This window comes from Sapajus apella, unplaced genomic scaffold (assembly GCF_009761245.1).
Source record: "Sapajus apella isolate SASKATOON/1434 unplaced genomic scaffold, GSC_monkey_1.0 scaffold88, whole genome shotgun sequence".
Lineage (NCBI taxonomy): Eukaryota > Metazoa > Chordata > Mammalia > Primates > Cebidae > Sapajus > Sapajus apella.
The window spans coordinates 7,972,072-7,995,671 of NW_022437028.1; the positions used below are offsets into that span (position 1 = coordinate 7,972,072).

At 52.3% G+C, this 23,600-nt stretch overlaps 2 protein-coding genes across 3 annotated transcripts in view; both read right to left on the minus strand.

Annotated features, from left to right (window-relative positions):
* The window catches only part of MUC17 (mucin 17, cell surface associated), a 28,364-nt gene extending 16,147 nt beyond the window's left edge, over positions 1-12,217 (minus strand). Inside the window, exons 1-3 of one of the 2 annotated variants that reach the window (XM_032255112.1) lie at positions 12,091-12,217; positions 2,674-2,775; positions 157-2,289 (exon numbers count right to left, since the gene is read on the minus strand). In XM_032255112.1, the coding sequence (XP_032111003.1) occupies positions 157-2,289; positions 2,674-2,775; positions 12,091-12,175 (2,320 nt within the window). In that variant the 5' untranslated portion in view covers positions 12,176-12,217. The remainder of the gene's footprint in view (positions 1-156; positions 2,290-2,673; positions 2,776-12,090) is intronic. The other variant, XM_032255113.1, reaches the window with a different exon arrangement.
* Positions 12,218-13,667: 1,450 nt separating this feature from the next.
* Positions 13,668-23,600, minus strand: part of MUC12 (mucin 12, cell surface associated) — a 16,275-nt gene continuing 6,342 nt past the window's right edge. Inside the window, 10 exon segments of the mRNA XM_032254893.1 lie at positions 13,668-13,990; positions 14,279-14,367; positions 16,033-16,100; positions 17,631-17,792; positions 17,863-17,890; positions 19,185-19,202; positions 19,401-19,594; positions 20,096-20,160; positions 20,481-20,608; positions 23,236-23,600. The exon segment at positions 23,236-23,600 is cut by the window's right edge and continues 323 nt beyond it. Coding sequence (XP_032110784.1) covers positions 13,949-13,990; positions 14,279-14,367; positions 16,033-16,100; positions 17,631-17,792; positions 17,863-17,890; positions 19,185-19,202; positions 19,401-19,594; positions 20,096-20,160; positions 20,481-20,608; positions 23,236-23,600 — 1,159 coding nt within the window. The 3' untranslated portion in view covers positions 13,668-13,948.

Sequence of the window (23,600 nt, forward strand, 5' to 3'; positions counted from 1 at the left end):
CAGGTGTGCTGGTGGCAGGCTGAGTGGTTGATGGAGTGCTTCCTCCACCAGGAGTGGTTGAGGATGTGGTGGAGCCTGCAGGAGCAGTGGTGGAGCCTGCAGGAGCAGTAGGGGAGGAAATGCCCTGAATAGACGTGGTCACCGGTGAACTGGTACCTGCTGGAGGAATTGACGGGGTGTTGGCCTCAGTAGTGGCCCCAGGCGTGGGGGTGGCAGGCTGAGTGGTTGATGGTGTGCTTTCTCCACCAGGAGTGGTTGAAGGCCTTGTTGCACCTCCAGGAATGGTAGAGGAGAAACTGAACTGCATAGACGTGGTTACCAGTGAGCTGCTGCCTCCAGCAGCAGTTGACAAGGTGCTGGCCTCCGTAGTGGCCCCAGGTGTGGTGGTGGCAGGTTCGGTGGTTGATGGCGTGCTCTCTCCACCAGGAGCGGTTGTAAATGTGGTGGCGCCTACAGGAGTGGTAGGGGAGGATCTGCCCTGAGTAGACGTGGTCACTGGTGAGCTGGTGCCCACAGGAGTGGTTGTTGGCGTGGTGGCCTGGGTAGTGGCCCGAGGTGTGCTGCTGACAGGCTCAGTGTTTAATGGTGTGCTTCCTCCACCAGGAGCGGTTGAGGATGTGGTGGTGCCTTCAGGAGCAGTAGGGGAGGAAATGCCCTGACTAGACGTGGTCACCAGTGAACTGGTGCCCCCAGGAGGGGTTGACAGTGTGCTGGCCTCAGTAGTGGCCCCAGGTGTGGCGGTGGCAGGCTTGTTGGTTGATGGTGTGCTTCCTCCAACAGGAGAGGTTGAATGCGTTGGGGCACCTCCGGGAGTGATAGGGGAGGAAGTGGCCTCAGTAGACGAGGCCACCAGTGAGCTCATGCCTGCAGGAGCACTTGTTGGCATGCTGGCCTCGGTGGTTGACCCAGGTATGCGGGTGGCAGGCTCAGTGTTTGATGGTGTGCTTCCTCCACCAGGAGCAGTTGGGGATGTGGTGGTGCCTCCAGGAGCAGTAGGGGAGGAAATGCCCTGAATAGACATGGTCACCGGTAAACTGGTACCTGCCGGAGGAATTGACGGGGTGCTGGCCTCAGTAGTGGTCCCAGGTGTGGGGGTGGCAGGCTCAGTGGTTGATGGTGTGCTTTCTCCACCGGGAGTGGTTGAAGGCCTGCTTGCACCTCCAGGAATGGTAGAGGAGAAACTGGACTGAATAGACGTGGTTACCAGTGAGCTGCTGCCTCCAGCAGCAGTTGACAAGGTGCTGGCCTCCGTAGTGGCCACAGGTGTGGTGGTGGCAGGTTCGGTGGTTGATGGCGTGCTCTCTGCACCAGGAGCAGTTGAAAACGTGGTGGCGCCTACAGGAGTGGTAGGGGAGGATCTGCCCTGAGTAGACGTGGTCACTGGTGAGCTGATGCCCGCAGGAGCGGTTGATGGAGTCCTGGCCTCGGTAGTGGCCCCACTTGTGGCGGTCACAGGCTCGGAGGTTGATGGCATGCTTTCTCCACCGGGTGAGGTTGAAAGTGTTGTGTCACCTCCAGGAATGGGTGGGGAAAAACTGGCCTGAGTAGACGTGGTCACCAGTGAGCTGGTGCCCGCAGAAGTGGTTGTTGACGTGCTGGCCTGGGTAGTGGCCCCAGGTGTGCTGCTGGTAGGCTCAGTGGTTGATGGTGTGCTTCCTCCACCAGGAGCGGTTGAGGATGTGGTGGTGCCTTCAGGAGCAGTAGGGGAGGAAATGCCCTGAATAGTCGTGGTCACCGGTGAACTGGTGCCTGCAGGAAGGGTTGACAATGTGCTGGCCTCAGTAGTGGCCCCAGGTGTGTCGGTGGCAGGCCCTGTGGTTGATAGCGTGCTTCCTCTACTGCGTGCATGTGAAGACATCATGATGCCTCCAGGAGCGGTCAGAGAGGAACTGGCCTGAGTATCGGTGTTCCCCAGTGTGGTTGTAGGATCCCCAGATGTTAAACACGTGTTGGTTGCAGACCTGTTCATAGTGTTATTTGTGAGAAACGGCTCTCTGGATGTATTGCTCCCTTTACTCTGTTTTGATATGGGTGTGGTAGTGCCTTCAGAAGTTGTAGGAGATGAAGGGTCTTCAGTAGAACCTTGGAGAGGTGTGGTGCTGTCATTGTTAGATTTTGAGGTTGTGCCTGGGTCTACTGATGTCAACCCAGGACTGGAGACACCAGGAGTTTCTGAATGCATGCTGCTCTCGTCGGAGGTCAGCTCAGGGGTGGACCCGTTTCTCGAACCAAGTCCCGTCATCGCGAGTTTTGTAAGTGTTTTACCTATGGCAGTGTTCACCACAGAACCTGTTTAAGATACAATGACATTTTCTTTAGGAGTTTCTTAGGGTTCTCTATGTCAGGAGTGATTGTTGTAGTGGGCTTTTTCCTGAACATGTGTTCAGATGAGTGATGTCATTACCCCTTTTCAGGATGAAGTGGAGTCCATTTCTCCAGTGCCTTAGTCTCCCCTGCCCACAGTTCTACACCGTTAGGAATTGAACTCAACCCGAACCCTCTTTCTTGCACAGTCCCTGCCTGCGTCACTTCCACACCTGCCTGTCTTTCCTGGCCACAGATCTCAAGCTGTCACACACTGTACAATCTGGGGGCTTCACCAGCCTGGCAGGGGTCACTCCAGTCCTTTCGCAGGTGGGCCATCTTCCCAGATCTTGGAGTCTGTCTCCTTACCTGTCTGTTGGCTCCAAGACAGCTGCCGGCACTGTAGGCTCTGGGGGCCCTCTTGGGAGACACACCCCCCTCCATCCCACACAGTGCTGTTCATGCCAAGGTCTGAAAGAGACAAAGGGGAGTTAGTCTCCAGAACCACTATCCTCTTTTATTCTCTTGAAGCTTCTGAGTCTGTACTCCCTGCCCTGGAAAGTCCCTGGCCCCTGGACCAGCATGCCGATTTCAGTTAGAAATCAGCCACATCAGGACCCTGCCCTTAGAAGTAAAGGAAGAAGATGGGGCAGGGGGTTTGCTCCCTATCCTGGGGGAGGCCCAGGAATGTCATATTGTGCAGGTAACAGGTGCTTATAGTCCCAGCACTTTGGGAGGCTGGGGCGAGAGGGTCGCTTGAGCCCAGGCGTTCAAGGCTACAGTGAGCTGTGGTTGCACCACTGCACTCCAGCCTAGGTGACAGAGTGAAACTCTATCTCAAATTTAAAATATTAGCTGGGGATGGTGGCACACACCTGTAGTCTCAACTACTGCGGAGGCTGAGGCAGGAGGATCACTTGAGCCCAGGAGATCATGTTCATAATGAACTATGATGGCACCCCTGCACTCCAGCCTGGGTGACAGAATGAGATCTTGTCTCTTAAATAAATAAATATTTTTAAAAGAGGGAATATGGCTTATTAGAATAACATGCCAACTGGCTGGGCGCGGTGGCTCATGCCTGTAATCCCAGCACTTTGGGAGGCCAAGGCAGGCGTATCACGAGGTCAGGAGTTCGAGATCAGCCTGGCCAACATGGCAAAATCCTGTCTCTTCTAAAAATACAAAAATTAGCCAGGCGGGGTGATGTGCGTGCCTGTAATCCCAGCTACTTGGGAGGCTGAGGCACAAGAATCGCTTGAATCTGCGAGGCAGAAGTTGTAGTGAGCTGAGATTGCACCACTGCACTCCAGCCTGGGTGACAGGGCAGGACTCTGTTTAAAAAAAAAAAAAAAAGCCAACATTGTAATTGCAATTTGAAATATATAAGTGAGTGATTGATTTAGATTTGTGATTTTCCATTAGAATCTTGCTAAGGTTGTAAACTGTTGAAACATTTAGGAGACCTTATGATTCACCACACATAAATATTTATACTATTGGATTCGTAGAACTATCTACATATGGGGAAGTTTTAAAAAATACACATTAATTTGTTAGAATTATGGAATTTCTTAAGTAGTTGGAAAGGCTTAATTTATTAATCAGACAACTGAAGTCCTTAAATAGAAAATACAATGTACATTCACATGTTCTTGGCTAGAAAAATTATTATTAAAAAAAAAAAAAAGAAAGACAGAATGCAAAAATTCCCAGCACCCAACAAGGTAAAATTCACAATGTCTGGCATGAATCATTACTGAGCATGAACAGTCAAAAAACATCATGCATGGACAGAAAAATAATCAACCCACGGAAACCTACCCAGAATGGGCACAGGTGTAAGAATCGTCAGAGAAAGGCATTTACTTCGTTATTTATTTATTTACTTTGATACAGAGCTTTGTTCTGTCACATAGGCTGGAGTGCAGTGGCGCGATCTCTGCTCACTGCAACCTCCACCTCCTGGGTTCAAGTAATCCTCCTGCCTCAGTCTCCCCAGTAGCTGGGATTACAGGTGCCTGCCACCACAAGCGGCTAATTTTTGTGTTTTTGATAGTGATGAGGTTTCACAATATTGGTAAGGCTGGTCTCGAACTTCTGGCCTCAGGTGATTCACCGACTTGGCCTCCCAAAGTGTTAGGATTATAGATGTGAGCCACCACATCTGGACTTACTTATTTATTTTTTAAGAGAGAGGGCCTCTGTCGCCCAGGCTGGCGTGCAGTGGGACAATCATATCTTACTGCAACCTCAAACTGCTGGGCTCAAGAAATTCTTCCACTTCAGCCTCCTGAGTAGCTGGGACTACAGGCATGAGCCACCATGCCTAGCCAATTTTTTTTAAGTTTTTTTAAAGTTTTTGTTTGTTTGTTTGTTTTGTACAGATAGGGATCTCACTATGCTGCCCAGGCTGGTCTTGAACTCTGGGCCTCAAGGGATCCTCCTGCCTCAGGCTCCCAAAGTGCTGGGATTACAGACCTGAGCCACCACACCCAGTCCAAAATAGTTTCTATAACTGTGTTCCATATGTGCAATAATTAAATAGAAACATGGAAAAATGTGTATATAAACAAATAGAATTTAATTTATAGAGATAAAAAATACACCAGTTGGGATTAAGGACAGATTAGACATTGACGAAGAAAAAAATAATCATGTGAAGGCATGGCAATAGAAACTATCCACACACCAAGAAAAATGAGCCGGCCTCAGCGGCTCAAGCCTGTAATCCCAGCACTTTGGGAGGCCGAGGTGGGCGGATCACGAGGTCAGAAGTTCAAGACCAGCTTGGCCAATATGGTGAAACATTGTCTCTACTAAAAATTAGCGGGGTGTGGTGGCGCACATCTGTAATCCCAGCTACTCAGGAGGCTGAGGCAGAAGAATTGCTTGAACCCAGGAGATGGAGGTTGCAGTGAACTGAGATCGTGCCATTGCACTCCAGCCTGGGCGACAGAAAGGAACTCCATCTCAAAAAAAAAAAAGAAAAAATTAATTTAAAAAAAATTTACGGGTGAGGTGTGGTGGCTCATCCCAGCACTTTGGGAAAAGTGCCTGTCACCCCAGCACTTTGGGAAACCCAGGCAGGCAGATCACTTGAGCTCAGGAGTTCGAGACCAGCCTGGGCAACATGATAAAACCCCATCTCTACAAAAAATACAAAAATTTGCTGGGCATGGTGGCATACACCTATAGTCCCAGCTACTTGAGAGGCTGAGGAAGGAGAACTGCTTGAGCCCGAGAGGTGGAGGTTGCAGGGAGCTGAGACTGCGCCACTGCACTCCAGCCTGGGCAATGGAATGACAACCTGTCTCAAAAAAAAAAAAAAAAAAAAAAATAAGATTATCAGTGAGCATTGGGATAATACTTCAAGCAGCCTAATACACAGGAATCCCAAAAGGCAAGGAGAAAAAGGGGTAACTAACACATATGTGAAGAATCAATGGCTCCAAATTTTCAAACTTGATAAAAACTGTAAGCCCACAAAGTTCAACAGCCCCAAACACAAGAAACATAAGGAAAACTACCAGGGCGCTCAGATTCTACAGATATTAAAATGGAGATCTGTAAACAACTTTATGCCGATACATTTGACAACTTAGATGAAATGAACAAATTCTCTGGAAGACGCAAACTATAAGAGCTCACTCAAGAAGAAATAGACTGGCCGGGCATGGTGGCTCACACTTGTAACCCCAGCCCTTTAGGAGACGACACTCGGCGGTGGATCACTTGAGATCAGGAGTTTGAGACCAGCCTGAGCAATATAGTGAAACCTCATCTCTACACAAAATACCAAATATAAAAATTAGGGCCGGGCGCGGTGGTACGTGCCTGTAATCCCAGCACTTTGGGAGGCCGAGGTGGGCGGATCACGAGGTCAGGCGATCGAGACCATCCTGGCCAACATGGTGAAACCCCATCTCTACTAAAAATACAAAAATTATCTGGGCATAGTGTCACACACCTGTAATCCCAGCTACTCGGGAGACTGAGGCAGGAGAACCCCTTGAACCTGGGAGGTGGAGGTTGTAGTGAGCCGAGATCGCACCACTGCACTCCAGCCTGGTGACAGAGCGAGACTCCGTCTCAAAAAAAAAAAAAAAAAAATTAGGGCCAGGCTTGTGCCCTAGCTGCCCCACCTCCAACCTCACTGACTACCTTTTATCCACACTGGAGTCATGTAATTTAATATAATTTAATATAATGTAACATTTGTATTACTTTTAATAGACATAAAGATGGGGTCTTGTTACATTGCCCAGATGGTCTCAAGTTCTGGGTCCAAAGTGATCCCCCTGCCTCAGCCTCCCAAAGTGCTGGGATTACAGACATGAGCCACTGTGTCTGCCATATTACCTTTCAATAATGAAAAAATACAATAGGCTGGGCGCAGTGGCTCACACCTGTAATCCCAGCACTTTAGGAGGCCAAGCGGGGAGGGTTGCTTGAGACCAGGAGTTTGAATCCAGCCTCGGAAACAGAGCAAGACCTCATCTCTACTAAAAATCCAAAAAATTAGCTGGGTGTGGTGGTGCGTGCCTGTAGTCCCAGCTACTCAAGAGGCAGAGGTAGGTGGGTCACTCGAGGCCACAGTTTGAGATCAGCCTAGGCAACATGGTGAGATGCCATCTCTAACCTCTACAAAAAATAAAAAATTCCCTGGGCATGGTGGGGCATACCTCTAGTCCCAGCTAATCGGGAGGCTGAGGCAGGAAGACCACTTGAGCCCAGGAGTTCAAGGCTGCAGTGAGCTATGATGGCGCCGCTGCACTCCAGCCTGGATAATAGAGTGAGTCCATAGCCCCCTTTTTTTTTTTATAGCATTTTAGGTTTTGGGGTACATGTGAAGAACATGCAAGATTGTGGCATAGATACACAGAGTCCATAGCTCTTAAAAAATGAAAGAAATCTTCCAATGCAGGGCCTTACATGTCCGTTTTGCTCTGGGCCCTAAAATTATGTAACCGATTTAGTCTAGAACCAGATGAGAGGTCTCAGCCCCATCGCCTTAGCGCTATGAGTTGCATGAAGTTGCTCAGTCTGTGGGGTGCTGGCGGCCGGGGTCAGCCACCTAAGACAGAGTGTGCCAGGGATGGAGTGGCAAGGCCGAGTGACCAAGGCCAATGTGAGCTCGTGGTTCCCATAACCAGCCCTCCTATGACAAAGCCAGGCCATAGGCCCAGGTCCACAGCAGGAAATCCTGGAAACAGCACATGCCTGTCCCTGCCTGGGCCTGGCCCCTGCAGGTAAATCAAGGCAGATATCTTCACTCCACTGTGTCTCACTGACCCCCAGGAGGTAGGAAGAGGGTGAGGGAAGTAAGAAGGCTTTGCAGGGGGTGAGGATAGGGCGTAAGAGGAGAGAAGAGACTGGGCCTTGGGCAGTGTCATTGGGGTGAGGCCGCCATGCACAGCGAGCACTCAGTTCCACAGCATCCACTGTGTGGGCCCCTCCATAACTGCTTTCTTTTCTCTTTCTTTTTATTTTTTCTTTATTTTTTGAGACAGGGTCTCACTGTCACTTAGGCTGGAGTGCAGTGGCATGACCTTGGCTCACGGCAATCTGCCTCCTGGATTCAAGCAATCCCCCAACCTCAGTCTCCCAAGTAGCTGTGACTATAGGCATGCGTCACCATACCCGGCTTTTTTTTTTTTTTAGACAGTCTCGCTCTGTCACCCAGGCTGGAGCTCAGCTGCATTCTCTTGGCTCACTGCAACTTCCACTTCCCAGGTTCAAGCAATTCTCCTGCCTCAGCCTCCCGAGTAGCTGGGATCACAGGTGCGCACCTCCACACCTGGCTAATTTTTTTATATTTTTAGTAGAGACAGGGTTTCACCATGTTGGCCAGGCTGGTCTCACACTCCTGACCTCAGGTGATCTGCCTGCCTCAGCCTCCCAAAGTGCTGGGATTCCAGGCATGAGCCACCCATGCCTGGTCCTCTGATTGTTTTCATGTTGACTCTGTTCTCCCCAAGCCCATTGATTTTTTTCTTTTTTCTTTTTTTTTTTTTTTTTGGAGTTGCGGTCTCCGTCCATCACCCAGGCTGGAGTGCAGTGCTGCTATTCTCCATTAATTTTGACCAGTTACAGAAAAATAGATCATTCATGTTGAAGCCAAGAGAGTTCATCTGATCTCAGAAGGTTAGGGCAATGGGTTGGATTGAGGCCCCGCAGACTAGGCAGCTACCTCCCCACTGGAGGGCCATGGGTGGGAGGATGGGGGTGGTCGATAAACTGGAAGAGAAGGAGCCAGGAGCAGCTGGGTCACCCCCTCTTCTCCCCACTAATTTCCTCCCTTGCTGTTTTTTTACAGCTAATAGCAATTCCTTCTTTTCTTTCTTTGTTTTGTTTTGTTTGTTTGTTTGAGATAGACACAGTCTCATCTGTTGCCCAGGCTGGAGTGCAGTGACCCCATCTCGGCTCACTACAACCTCTGCTCCCCCAGGTTCAAGCCATTGCTGTATATCAGCCTCTGGAGGAGCTGAGATTATGGTGTGTCACGCCACACCCAGCTAATGTTTCTATTTTTAATAGAGGTGAGATTTTGCCACGGTGGCCAAGGTGATCTTGAACTCCTGACCTCAAGTGATCCGCCTGCCTCCACCTCCCGAAGAGCTGGGATTACAAGCATGAATCACAGCTTCTGGTCAGCAATTTCTTTTTTAAAAAAAAAAAAAAAGCCTGCTTCCTCCCATCAAAAAGTGGGTGAAGGACATGAATAGATATTCCTCAAAAGAAGATCTGCAAATGACCACCAAGCATATGAAAAAATGCTCAACACCACTAATCATCAGGGAAATGCAAACTAAAACCACAATGAGATACAGAATGTATCCCAGTCAGAATGACCGTTATTAAAAGCCAAAGAAACAAATAGATGTTGCCATGGATGTGGTGAAAAGGAAACGTTTATACATTGCTGGCAGGAAACAAATCATAAATCAGTACAACTTCTATGGAAAACAGCATGGAGATTGCTCAAAGAACTCAAAGTAGACCTGCCATTTGATCCTGCAATCCCACTACGAGATATCTATCAAAAGAAAACAAGTCACAGTATTGGCCGGGCACGGTGACTCATGCCTGTAATCTCAGCACTTTGGGAGGCAGAGGCAGGTGGATCACTTGAGGTCCCAAGTTCAAGACCAGCCTGGCCAGCATGGTGAAACCCCATCTCTACTCAAAATACAAAAATTAGCCAGGTGTGGTGGTGGGCGCCTATAATTCCAGCTACTTGGGAGGCTGGGGCAGGAGAATCGCTTGAACCCAGGAGGCAGAAGTTGCAGTGAGCTGAGATCTCGCCACTGCATTCCAGCCTGGGTGACAGGGCAAGCCTCTGTCTTCCCCCCAAAAAACACATATTGGGTACAATATACACTACTGGGGTGAATAGTACACTGAAATCTCAGACTTCACCACTATAGAATGCATCCATGTAACCAAAAACAACTTGTACCTCCAAAGCTGTTGAAATATACATGTACACACACACACACACACACACACACACACACACAAACAATAGGCTGGATGTGGTGGCTCACGCCTATAATCCCACCACTTTGGGTGGCTGAGGCAGGTGGATCACCTGAGGTCCCAAGTTCAAGACCAGCCTGGCCAACATAGTGAAATCCCGTCTCTAATAAAAATACAAAAATTAACTGGATGTGGCAGCACACACCTGTAATCCCAGCTACTCGGAGAGCTGAGGCAGGAGAATTGCTTGAACCCAACAGGTGGAGGTTGCAGTGAGCTGAGATTGCACCACTGCTCTCCAGCTTGGGTGACAGAGCGAGACTCCGTCACAAAAAAAAAAAAAAAGAATCTCTCAAGAGGAGGACAAGAGTGGGATGGTGATGGAAATGATGGATGGGGACAGAGCCCTAGACAGGGATGGGGAGGGTAGAGGGATGCCTGCCGTGGACAGTTGACTGAGTGTCCAAGCCTTGATGACCCTCGTGCTGGGTGTGGGGGTCAGAGGGCAGCTGTGACGTCAGAAAAGGGCTGGACCAACAGACAGGACATTGTGTTTTGTTGACACACAATATAACCAGGTGAGCTGCAAGACAAGAGGGTGTGTCTGCCAGGAAGGGCCAGGCTGAGGCCACTACAGCTCTCTCCCTAGGAACACACCCTTCCCTGGCATCTCCATCCCGGTGATCTGAGCAGGGGGTGAGGCTCTGGGTCCCCAGAGAGGGGACACGGAAAGGGTTAGAGGCTGCTCAAAGCTGGCCAGGGCCCCAGAGGACAGCCGATGCCAGGCGCAGAGACAGAGGAGCCACCGAATCCTGGAGAGCAGAAACAGGGTCTGAAAGGTCCCATTCTACAGAGGCAGAGACTGAGACTAGGGATGAAATAAGCAATAACACGCAGGATGTGGAGAGAGCAGGAGGGGGCCAAGGAGAGGCGGCGAGAAGAAGAAAGAGAAGAGAAGGGAAAGGAAGGGGCTAGAAGAACCCAGGAACAGGGAAGAGAGGAGCAGTGAGAAAGGAGGGAGCCAGGTGCAGTGGCTCACCCCTGTAATCTCAGCACTTTGGGAGGCCAAAGTGGGAGGATCACCTGAGGTCAGAAGTTCGAGACCAGCCTGGTTAACATGGTGAAACCCTGTCTCTACTGAAAATATACAAAAATTAGCTGGGCACGGTGGTGCACGCCTGTAATCCCAGCTATTCAAGAGCCTGAGGCAGGAGAATCGCTTGAACCTGGGAGGTGGAGGTTGCAGTGAGCGGAGATCTCACCACTGCACTCCAGCCTGGGTGTCAAGGTGAGGCTGTCTCAAAAAAGAGAGACGGGGGAAGGAGGTTGGGAGGAAAACAAAAGGTCAGTGTCTAAGACGCCGTCACTAGAGATACATCAACAAGGGTCTGGGAGGCACAGAAAGTGCAAGGAAGGGAGTGTTTTCATTACGACAAATGGGCTGCAGGTCTGGGTGACATCGCCACAGGGTGACATCTGGAGGGGCAGGGACGCTGAGGTCTGCAGGTCCTGTTTCTGCCTTGGTTCCCCTCCACCCTTCTCTGGGGGCAGGTGAGGCACAGAGGGAGCTCCCGGAGGGTGCAACAGGTGCCCACAGCCATCCCTCCTGCCCTGAGCCCCTGGGTCCCCACGGCCGTGAAACCCAAAGCGGCTTAGCTGGAACGATCCCTAGAGGTCCTAATGCCTTGTCTTTTGGGGAGAAACTGAGGCAGGAGATGAACTGACCGGCCCCAGGGTGCACAGCTGGTTCATGGCAGGATTAGAATCTGGGGCTCCTGAGGATCGTGCCACTGTACCCCAGCCTGGGAGACAGAGCAAGACCGGCCCATTTTGTGCCATATCCATTTGGCTATATCCCGAGGCACACAGCAGGACGTGCCGGTGTGGGAGGTGACCAGGGAATTGGTGCGAACATTCAGTAGGTAAGGACAGACCCTAATACGGGTTGAGCATCAGTCTTGTGCCAGAAATCATGTGGGGTTGGGGGGCTCTTTTTAATCCTAGCAGCAGCCCTGAAAAGCAAGTGTTATTATTCTTGCTTTCCAGAGGGGAAACTGAGGCTCAGAAGGGGACACTAAGGCTCAAAGACACTCAGCTGGAGGAGGCTCTGATGACCCAGCTCTTCCCCCAAAGCTCGCTGGGGAGAGGAGTCCAGGAGGTGGGCACAGGGCTGACTGAGCTCCAGGCAGTGGGCATCCCCCTATTGGTACCCCGGAAGCAGCCCTCCCTCACCGATGGGCAGACAGAGCACGCTGTCCTCCAGGATGGGGACCTCGAGGGCAGCAGGGCATGGGGGTCACTCACCCTGCTCTGTGGTGGCAGCTTGTGGGGGCAGGAGGGGGAGGACCAAGGTGAGCAGACACAGCGCCATGGTCTCTGGCCTCGGCATCGGCACGTCTCACCTGCCCGGTCACTGCTGGAGGAGCTGGCGAAATGAGCGTCAGCCAAGGAAACTCAGAAATAAATGGGCCCCGGAGACCTTTGATCCCTGAGACACTGGAGACCTGGGACCAGTCTGAGCCTGAGTCAGTCTGGAAGCTTCCCTCATGACTCGGGGTGCGGGGCCTGTTTCAGGCCAAAGGGCAGACGGAGGGGGTGCCTCTCCCTGGCCAGGCAGCCCATAGGCATGAGGGTAACCAGCTTTATCACCCCAACAGAGGGACAGCCCGGGGGACCTGCAGGAGCCGGGGGAAGCTGACGAGACCCCCCCCCCGCAACAGAGGGAGGTGAGAGATGGGCAAGAGAGGCCAGGCCTGAGCCAGGAAAAGAAGAGGGTACCGCCTACATTTGACCCTGACCCCTAGCAGGGACACCCCCTTTGTCTCTCTTTTTTTTTTGAGATGGAGTCTTGCTCTGTTGCCAGGCTGGAGTGCAGTGACATGATCTCGGCTCACCACAACCTCTGCCTCCCGGGTTCAAGCAATTCTCCTGCCTCCTGCCTCAGCCTCCCAAGTAGCTGGGACTACAGGTGCGTGCCACCACACCTGGCTAACTTGTATTTTTAACTGGAGATAGGGTTTCACCATGTTAGCCAAGATGGTCTCCATCTCTTGACCTCATGATCCGCCCACCTCGGCCCCCCAAAGTGCTGGGGTTACGGGTGTGAGCCACCGCGCCCGGCCCCCCTTTGTCTCTTTTCTCACCCTTATTATTGACCAGGTGTGGTGGCTCACGCCTGTAATCCCAGCACTCTGGGAAGCCAACACGGGTGGATCACTTGAGGTCAGGAGTTTGAGACCAGCCTGGCCAACATGATGAAACTCCATCTCTACTAAAAATACAAAAATCAGCCAGGTGTGGTGGTGCATACCTGTAATCCCAGCTACTTGGGAGGCTGAGGCAGGAGAATCGCTTGAACCTGGGAGGTAGAGGTTGCAGCGAGCCAAATTCATGCCACTGTACTCCAGCCTAGGCGACAGAGCAAGGCTCTGTCTCAGAAATAAATAAATAAATAAATAGCCCTTCATAGTGTCCTATGAGTATGCCATGAAGAAATGGCCATGCCTGGGCCGGGGAGTCCTTGGATCTGGTCTGGGGGTTCCGAGGTTAGCGCGGCTCCCGGGACGGTTCTGAAGTGACCCCGCCCTGGGCAAGCTCAGCAGAGCCAAGTGCTCACTCCCTGGCCAACTGGGGTTGAGCCTGAGGTCCTCTCCTGTCCTCAGAACCTGATCCTAGGTGTTTCTGCCACAGGGACCTCGGCAGAGGCGGGCCTAGCCCTGTCCTGGCTGGAGCAGGGGAGGGGGCTCCCTGCCCAGACATGGGAAGGGGCTGAATCCATGCCCGGATTCAGCAGCCAGCCCTGGAAGGAATGCCCGTCCCAGGAGGACTCTACCTACAACCCGACCCCCCAACTGCAGAAAGAAGGAAAGGAAACCTCTCGCTTCACATTCTGAGCTTTAAGATTTGCTTTTATTGGTAGGGAAATTCCAGAGTGGGGAGCCACCCAGGAGCAGACAGGGTGCCGAAGTTTCTGGATGGAGGAGTTCACAGCCCTCCACTTCCCCAGCAGGAGCACAGGCAAGGGACGACCAAGTCTGTCAGCTCAGAGCAGGACCAGCTTCAGGGCCTGACTTTGGTCTCCTCTTGACCAACGCCGGGGGTCTCTGGTGGGCTCTGCTGCTCTCCTGTCCAGACATAGATGAGGGTGGGAGGCCCCACTGGCTCACAGAGTGGAGGCCACCACCTTTGGCCTCTGGATGTGGAGCTGGGGGGCAGGAGAGAAGAGGTGAGGCCACGAGGCAGATCCAGGGAAAAGGGGAGCCCCAGGGGGAGGAGGGAGCCCCAGGAGAAGGAGGAGGGAACCTGGGGGTAGGGGGAGGAGGAAGTCCGGGAGGAGGGAGGGAGTCCCAGGGGGAGGGGTGTGTCCCTGGGGTAGGGGGGTGTCCCAGGGGGAGGGAGGGAGTATCAGGGAGGGGGGGAAGTCCCGGGGGAAGACAGAACCCCAGAGGAAGTGGGGAGCCTCAGGGCATGGGGGCAGCTCGACGAGAGTCACCTCTGCCTTGGAGTCGACATTCTCCAGGGTGGGCCTGAAGTTGCTGTAGGCATTCTTAAGGCCGTATCTGCTCTCCCTCAGATTCTGGTCTGTAGGGAGAGGCGGTGCTGAGTGATGGGAGCCTTGCTGGCGGAGCGGGTGGGGGCGGAACTCGGGGCAAAGGGCATTTCTTACAGCAAAAGGAGCTCATAGGCAGTCAGCCGGGCATCTGCTCTCCACCCTTCCCACTGCCGACCACCCCTCCGCGCCCGCATCACTGGGCTGCGGGAAGTGCAGAGCCTGGCCCACTGGACCCAAACAGGAGGGGGCGGAGCAGAAGCTCCCCACATGTACAGGGTGGAAGCCAGGGCCACGGAGGAATGTGGGTGCAGCCACGGGCGCAGCGGTGAGGCCAGGGTGGACGGGAGGCAGGGCTGGCTCTTGGTCAGCAGGGCCGGGCTCCCTCATAGCAACAGTAGCCACAGCAGGCAGAACAGCTGAGCCCGGAATCTTCCAGCATCCTCCCAGAGCCCAGCGATCACTTCCTGGGCCCGCAAAACCACCTACTCTCTCTAGACTGGGCTCTCCCTGCACCTCTGACTTCTCCTTTCCTGCCTCCTTCGAGGTCAGGGTCCTCAGGCCCTACCTGTCCGTCCACAGTGGTTCCCTAGGGGGTTCCCCTTTAACCCTCCTCACATCTCACTCGGCATTCTCCCCGGATGAATGGACAAACCTCTTACCCAGTCCGTGGTTCAGGCTGCAGACCCCTCCCAGAGCTTCAGACAGGCACGAGCCTTGCAGCCCCCGCTCAGCAGCCCCCAGCCCCCCAACTCAGCGTGCCCCGCCGGCTGCCCATCCCCCATCCACCGGGGCCCAAGGGTCAGCTCAGACAACACTGGAAATCCTCCCTCACTCCCTGCCCCTCCCCCATCCCCTCAGCCTCACCTATTCCACCTGGTCTCCCTGCTTTAGTGACCCCCAAAACCCACCTGAATGGCCTTTTGAGTAAAAATAGATAAATAAATAAAAATGTGGCCGGGCGCGGTGGTTCATGCCTGTAATCCCAGCACTTTGGGAGGCCAAGGCAGGTAGATCACCTGAGGTCAGGAGTTTGAAACCAGCCTGGCCAACATGGTGAAACCCTGTCTCCACTAAAAATACAGAAATTAGCCAGGCGTGGTGGCGGGTGCCTATATTACCAGCTACTAGGGAGACTGAAGCAGGAGAACCACTTGAACCCTGGAGGCAGAGGTTGCAGTGAGCTGAGATGGCACCATTGCACTCCAGTTGCTCATGCAATGCCCCCTGCCCGGGACGTCCTTTCCCTTGTCCTCACGGAGATAAGGCCTCCCCGCTCACTGGGCTCTCCCTCTGTGGAGGGAGGAAGCACACCTGCTTGCTCACTGGCTCAAGAATCAGACTCACATCGGGCCTTATCTGACCCCCTCTCCCCACCCAAGCTGGGTCAGGTTCACCCCTCTGCTCTCTCTGCCCTAGGAGCGGCCCTATCACCCTGCTCAGCTGAGTGTGCATCGGACGCCCTCACTGGGTTGGTTTCTAGGGGCAGGATCTGGTTCTCAACCACCCTAGCACCCTTGCACACAGCAGGGGTGGTGTCTGGGTCTGGGACTGCAGCGGCAGATGGGGAATGGGCTGTCAGCTGCAGCCACCTCGAAGGGAGGCAGGACACCGTGTCACCCTCACAGGTACAGGCACCACCCTGCCTCCCTTCACCCTCCAGCTCTGCTCATCCCCTTGCCCTTAACGAGAGGTACCTTCCCAGACGGCCATCTTCCGGTAGTTGCCTTCCTTTTGCCAAGCTTGAAACACATTGTACCCTTGCCTGCAGAGAGAAGTGCCATGAGCAGTGTGGAGGCAAGGAGGCTGAGGAGGGACTCAGTGGACCCTGACCTTCAGCTTCCCTCGAGGGGACAGTCGCAGCCACGCCTCGAGTCAGACGGCAGCAATGATGGCAGAGAACAAAAAGTAGCATCACCGTGGCTTCCCCTCCTCCAAGGCAGGCTTCCTGGCTGCCCCTCACTCCCTTTCGTGGGCCTGTTTCCATATCCGTGATCTCACTGCCGACTTCAGGCCAGGGACTGCGCCAGGGTGTCACAGCAACCTTCACAGGGGCAGCTTATCCCATTTTACAGCCGGGAGAAACGAGACCCAGACGGCCCGGTCCCAGCTTCCTGGTGCAGTACTGTGCTCAGTGGCAGCCCAGGTGAACAATAACTAACCACAGGGAATGTCGTTACATAATCTAACTTCCACACATAAGCTTCTGTTTCCGCTGTCAGTGTTATGGCTTGAATGTGTCCCTTAAAGTTCATGTGTTGGAAACTTAATCCCCAATGTAGCAGTGCTGAGAAGGAAGACCTTGAAGACATGATTAGGTCATGAGGGTCCTGCCCTCATGAATGGATTAACGTCATCAACTCAAGAAGTGGGTGTGTCATAAAATCCATTTCAGACAGCCGAGGGCACCGGCTCATGCCTGTAATCCCAGCACTTTGAGAGGCCAAGGCAAGTGGATCAGTTGAGATCAGGAGTTCAAGACCAGCCTGGCCAACACGGTGAAACCTCATCTCTACTGAAAATACAAAAATTAGCCAGGTGTGGTGGCAGGTGCCTGTAATCCCAGCTACTCAGCAGGCTGAGGCCCGAGAATCGCCTGACCCTGGGAGGTGGAGGTTGCAGTGAGCCAAGATCGCACCCCTGCACTACAGGCTGGGTGACAGAGTGAGACCCGGTCTCAAAAAAGAAAATTTCTTTAAAGAATAGCCCAGTGTGAGGCACAGGCCTATAATCCCAGCTACTCAGGAGGCTGAAGCAAGATCACTTGAGGAGCGATGAGGAGTCTGAAGCAGGAGTTTGAGGCTGCAGTGAGCTATGATTGTACCACCGCACGTCAGCCGGGGTGACAGAGCAAGACTCTATCTCTTACAGAAAAAAAAAAAAAGAAAAGTGAGTTCAGCCCTCTCTTCCTCTCTGTCCGTGTGATGCCGATTGCCATGTTGTCATGTGAGATGCAGCAGAAGGTCCTCACCAGATGTACCCCTTGAACTTGGACTTCCCAGCCTCCAGAACTGTGAGCCAAATAAACTTCTATTGTTTATCAGTCACCCAGTACTGGCATTCTGTTACAATAGCACAAAATGGACTTAAAACACTCTGCCCAACTGATGTATCCTGTCAGAAGGCTGCTCTGTGCTGTACCCAGGGCTGGGAGGGTCTGGGCACCCTGTGTGGCTTCAATTGACCTCTCTGACTGCTGGTCTAGAAGGAGCAGAGCCTTAGAACATTCAGATAGTGGCTGCCCCAGGGTCTGTCCCCTCTCTCTGGGCCTGCGGTGCTGGCCCCACAAGCTCACCTGTGCTGTTTTATCTGGGATAGGCTGAGGAAGATGACCAGGATGATCAACGCGAGCAGCAGCACCGCCATCACAGCCCCCACGATCCCATACACGAGGCTCTGGGAGACGTTCCGTTCACAGGTCTCTCCCCAGTACCAGTGTGTGTCTGTACTAGGGCACCTGGGGACACAAGCAAGCTCAGGCTGGTCCCCAGGATCCCTCACACCCAATATCCCAAGGGCTAACCCACTCTCCTAAGCACAGGAAACCAGCTCTCCCTCACTCCTGGGCTGGAGCTCAGCACCCAGAGAGCCTGGGTCCCTGACTTCCTCAGGCTGATGGGCACTGAGGTAGTGGTGGGGGGTACCTGGAGACTGCGGATCAGGAATTCAAATGACCGGGGCTCAGGGGCACCCCAGAGTGTTTGGTGTCTTGTTCCAGACACAGGCCACTCACCCATCTAATCTTAAAGCAGCTGCCACCTAAATGGACCTGTGACATCATGCTTTATATTTTGCTCTTTATGGTCTGTGGACTTAGTGCTCTGACTGCAGCTAGAAGTGATTGTGAGTGACAGCATGACTGGGATGACGTAAGGGAAATTAACAATGAAGATAGAGCTAGAGATAGACATAGACATAAAGATAGACGCAGAGATAGAGATAGAGATGGATTTGGAATTGATAGCACAAACTTTCTCAGGACAGGACTGTCCCGCTCTGGGATGTCTGTGTCTCCGTGTCTATAATCTGCACCTACTCCTCATTCTTTTTCTTTTTTTCTCCCTCCCTCCCTCCAGTATTTTAGTAGAGATGGGGGTTTTACCATATTGTCCAGGCTGCTCTCAAACTCCTGGCCTCGTGATCTGCCTGCCTCGACCTCCCAAAGTACTAGGATTACAGGCGTGAACCCCGAGACCAGCCCTACTCCTCATTCTTACTGGTGCAGGGGGATGGGGATGATGATACAGGGGAGAGGGATCTCCAGGAGTGGGGAGGAGGCACCTGCCACGCTCTGCCCAACTCCACCGACCCTGTGGGTGACTGCTGGGGAGAGGGAGGACAGGGTGAGCCGTGATATGCCACTGCATTCCAGCCTGGGCAATAGAGCAAGACCCTGTCCCCCCGATCCCCCCAAAAGAAGACGCTTTAGGGCACATTCCACTGCTGCATCACTCAACCACTCCATGTGGCTGGGTCCCAGGCTCTTGAAACCTGACGTGGTGCACACCAAACTCACCATCTCCGTCCCCTGTTCTACCCCTCTGACATTCCTTCACCCAGCACAGGGCACTCCACACCTCCAGCAGCCCAGAAATCTGCCCTCGTTCCTCAGTCTTCCCTTTCTTCCCACCCGTAGCAAATCCCATGGTCTGTGGGTCTTGCCTCCCAAAGACCTTTCACACTGGACCCCTTTTCTCCTGTGCTGTCACCTCTCTGGTCTGGGCCACCATTGTCACCAGGGCAGACTTCTGCTTATACAATCTCCACCCTGAAGCCAGACTAAGCTGTCTGCTCTGCAGACCAGACACTATCCCTCCTGGGCCTACACTGCTGATGCCAAAAGACTAACTAACTTGGCACGAGCCACCTTTCCAGCCTCCTCCCCTGTCGTCGCTCCTTTGCGCTCAAGTATCCAGCTGTTCTGAGCACCTTTAGCTTCCTGGAATCTGCTCTCCTCTCTCGCCCCTCTGGGCTCCTTCTCATCTATTTCCTCTGCTTCAACTTTCTCTCCTTCCCTTCCCTCTCTCTGGATCATTCCTCCTCATCCTTCAGGCCTCAGTTTTGCGGCTCAAATTCATTTATGACTTCCTCCCTGTGGTGCATTTGGTCACACAGGCCAGCTTCCCATCCAAGACATCCACATAGTAGAACTGGGCATATTCTTTGGCAGCCTTCTGGGTGCATTGCTCTGGGGGAGAGGGATGGCCAACATGGTAAAACCCTGTCTCTATTAAAAATACAAAAATTATACACATTTTTCTTTTTGTAGAGATGGGGTCTTGCTGTGTTGCCCAGGCTGGTCTCAAATTTCTGGCTTGAAGTGAGCCTCCCGCCTTGGCTTCCCAATGCATTGAGATTACATGTATGAGCCACCATGCCCAGCCTGTTTCTAGTTTTTCCGGGAAGAATTCCCTCCGCCCCACCAAGCTTGATTTTGGACCTCTCTCAGGGCACCCTGTGTGCCCCTCACCGTAACTCTAAGCAGACTGCACAGCCACTTTGCCATCTGTGTTCTGCCACTCTGAGTGCCAGGAAAACTGGGACTACTGTCTTCCCAACACCCAGCAGGGGGCCAGCTTTCAATAAATGTTTGTTGAGTGGATGAATGAATGAAGAATGGATGGTCTCACAGCCCTGTGGTGTTACCTAGTGGCTGCTGGCCTCTCTAACACAACCAGGTGTTGATACACCAGCCATTCATGATAGGAGGAGGCAGGAGGATTTTCCCACATCTATAAACCTGCCCCCCAATATACTCACAGCAATCTCCGAATGTTCACCCCTCTATACTGCGGAAGATCATCGCCTGCATAAACGACATCCATCTGAAAGAAACAAGGCAGCGAAGGTCACAGAGCTAGAGCGTGAAAAGCCTCCTATTCCCCTCCTTGGGGCAAACCCAGGCAGCCTTCTGTGGAACCCACGTAGGATCCCATAGGAAGAACCACCAACCCAGGAAGCTCCCTCTGCCGTAATGTGGGTCATGTGGCTAGATGCTCTTAGAGGACCTCCCTTCAAGACTTAGGGAAACTGGGTGGGGGGGCTCATGAGAAGAAGAACTCAGATCACTAAGTCGGGGTGCACACCCCAATTCCCTCTCATGTGGGACATCAACCTGGGGTGTCTGGGCATGCCCTGGTCTTACCCGATTCTTGAAGAGGTTAGTGAAATTCTGGTGTGCCTGGGAGGATGAGTCATTCATCTGTTCTGTGAAATTTCTGCTAGTTACTTTCACTCTCACACCTAAAGTGGCGTTTAGTTTTTCTGGGGTTTCTGTGGGAAAAGACCACAGGATGCATGAGACATCGACCTCCCAATAATGTCCCCGAGGATTGGTACATTCTCTGCCTGTGGGTGTCTTGGAGGTGGAGAAAACTCAAGAGGAAGGTAGGGGTCGCGGAGATTTTTGTTCCCTGTCTGCAAAACCCTGAGGAGCCAGTGACCAGGAGGGAAAGGGACAGGTCTAAGTCCAGAGTTCCAGGAAGGGTCAGGACAGAGGCCCTCTGATGAGAGGGACAGGTGAGCTAGGCACTGTGGCTCACACCTGTAATCCCAGTGCACTGGGAGGCTGAGATGGGAAAATCGCTTGAAGTCAGGAGTTCAAGATCTGCCTGGGCAACACAGCGAGATACTGTCTCCACAAAAATCAAAAAGTTAACCAGGTGTGGTGGTGCACACCTGTAGTCCCAGCTACTCAGGAGGCTGAGGCCGGAGGATAACCTGAGCCCAGGAGTTCCAGGCCACAGTGAGCTATGATAGCACCACTGCACTCCAGCCTAGGCCACAGAATGAGACCCTGTCTCAAAAGAAGCGAAGCTTCCTCAAACTAAAAATAGAGCTACCATACAATCCAGTAATCCCACTGCTGGGTATACACCCAAAAGAAAGGAAATCAGGGCTAGACACAGTGGCTCAGCCTGCAATCCCAGCACTTTGGGAAGCAGAGGCAGGCAGATCACCTGAGGTGAGGAGTTCAAGACCAGGCTGGCCAACATGGCAAAACCCTGTCTGTATTAAAAATACAAAAATTAGCTGGGTGTGGTGGCCCATGCCTGTAATCTCAACTTCTCAAGAGGCTGAGACAGGAGAATCGCTTGAATCCGGGAGGCGGAAGTTGCAGTGAGCCAAGATCTCAGCATCGTACTCCAGCCTGGGAGATAGAGCGAGACTCTGTCTCAAAATAAAATAAAAATAACTAAAATAGGTCCGGTGCGGTGGCTCATGCCTATAATCCCAGCACTTTGGGAGGGTGAGACAGGTGGATCACAAGGTCAGGAGTTCAAGACCAGCCTGGCAAACATGGTGAAACCCCATCTCTACTGAAAATACAAAAATCACCAGGTGTGGTGGCGGGCGCCTATAATCTCAGCTACTCGGGAGGCTGAGGCAGGAGAATCGCTTGAACTATGGAAGCAGAGGTTGCAGTGAGCCAAGATCGTGCCACTGCACTCCAGCCTGGGTGACAGAGCGAGACTCCGTCTCAAAAAATAAAATAACTAAAATAGTACAATTGGATTATTGGTAACACAAAGATTAAATGCTTGAGGGAATGGGGACCCCATTCTCCATGCTGTGATCATTATGCATTGCATGTCTGTATCAAAACATCTCATGTATACTCCATAAATATATACATCTACTGTGTACCCACAAAAATTAAAAACAATTCGACCTCTCATATTTCTGCCTTCTACCTCCGTCTCTGAAGGCAGAGGTAGAAGGTTCGTGCTCTCCCTGCAGTGTTGCTGGGAAAGGCCACAGACCTCCTCCACCTGCGCAGTGAGGCAGCGGCTGATCCTTCCAACACTGCCATGATGTTTTCAGGGGTCAAAGCGTCTGGAAGGAGCCGCAGGTCTCAGAAAAGGTTATTACCTACGGGGAAGGATTCCAGAACGGACAAGCACCGATAACCAAAGTAGCCTTGGGGACAGTTGCACGGTTTTCCAGTCCAAAATTGTCCTTCCTGGCATGACTCTGTGGAGAGATAGAATCCACAGCAGTCACCGTGGAAGCTCAAAGGGCAAAACACTCAGCATCGCACAGAGGAGGAGGACGTGCCAGGGGGACAGTGCCAGGTGACTACACAGCAATGAAGATGCCTCTGCTGCCACCCCCGTCCTCAGGAGAGAGTAAGAAAGGAAGAAGGAACAGCAGAGAGTAAGGAAACAAAAGATAAAAGAGGTCCAGCTATGAAAAAAGCACTCTTATGTATCAAAAGAGGACAATTCTACCCATGGGATGACAAGAGACAGCGAGGAGAAAGAGTTGGAAATGTGAACCAAAACCACAAGAGGCCAAAGCGGACACGAATTCTCATGAAGACAGACAGGAGGAGGCCAGGTGCGGTCTCACACCTATAATCCCAGCACTTTGGGAGGCAGAGGTGGGTGGCCTCAAGTGAGGTCAGGAGTTTGAGACCATCCTGGCCAATATGGTGAAACCCCGTCTCTACTAAAAGTACAAAAATTAGCTGGACGTGGTGGCATGCGCCTGTAATCCCAGCTACTCAGGAGGATGAGGCAGGAGAATCACTTGAACCAGGAGGTGAAGGTTGCAGTGAGCTGAGATAGCGCCATTGCATATCAGCCTTGGCAACAGAGCAAGACTTCATCTCAAAGAAAAAAAATACAGAGAGAAGGGGTTTATAGAAGGGTGCACCAAAAAAACCACCCTGGGGTCATAGAGGAAGGAGAGATTGTCATCATAGATGTGTGGGGACCAGTGAACAGCACACATGAACACTGGAAGTGGTATCGAACCCAGAAACTGGAGAATCAGTAGACCCAAGTAAAGTGGAAGATGGATTTAAAAAAAAAAAGGAGATTTTATAATGGAGAAAGAAGAGTCATGAACAGGCCCGGAGAAGAAGCCAACTGTGGATGAAATTGAAAGAGCAGTACCTGGCACTAAGGTTTGGAGGCTTTCAGTAGACACAATTGTGGAAGTGACGCTTGGTCTGGTGTGGAAGGTGGTAGATTCCTCAGGGAGGCCTGGTGTTGTGGTACTTCCAGGTAATGTTGTCATTTCAGTTGAGCTTGAACTGATGAGTGAAGACATGGGTTGTTCACTGGTGCCTGAGCTTGTAGTGCTGGCAGGTGACAGTGTTGAGGGAGTTGAGCCTGATTGGCTGTTCAAGGTGGTGGGTTGTTCACTGACACCTGAGGTTGTCATGCTGGCAGGTGACAATGTTGAGAGAGTTGAGCCTGGTTGGCTGTTGGAGGTGGTGGGTTGTTCACTGACACCTGAGCTTGTCGTGCTGGCAGGT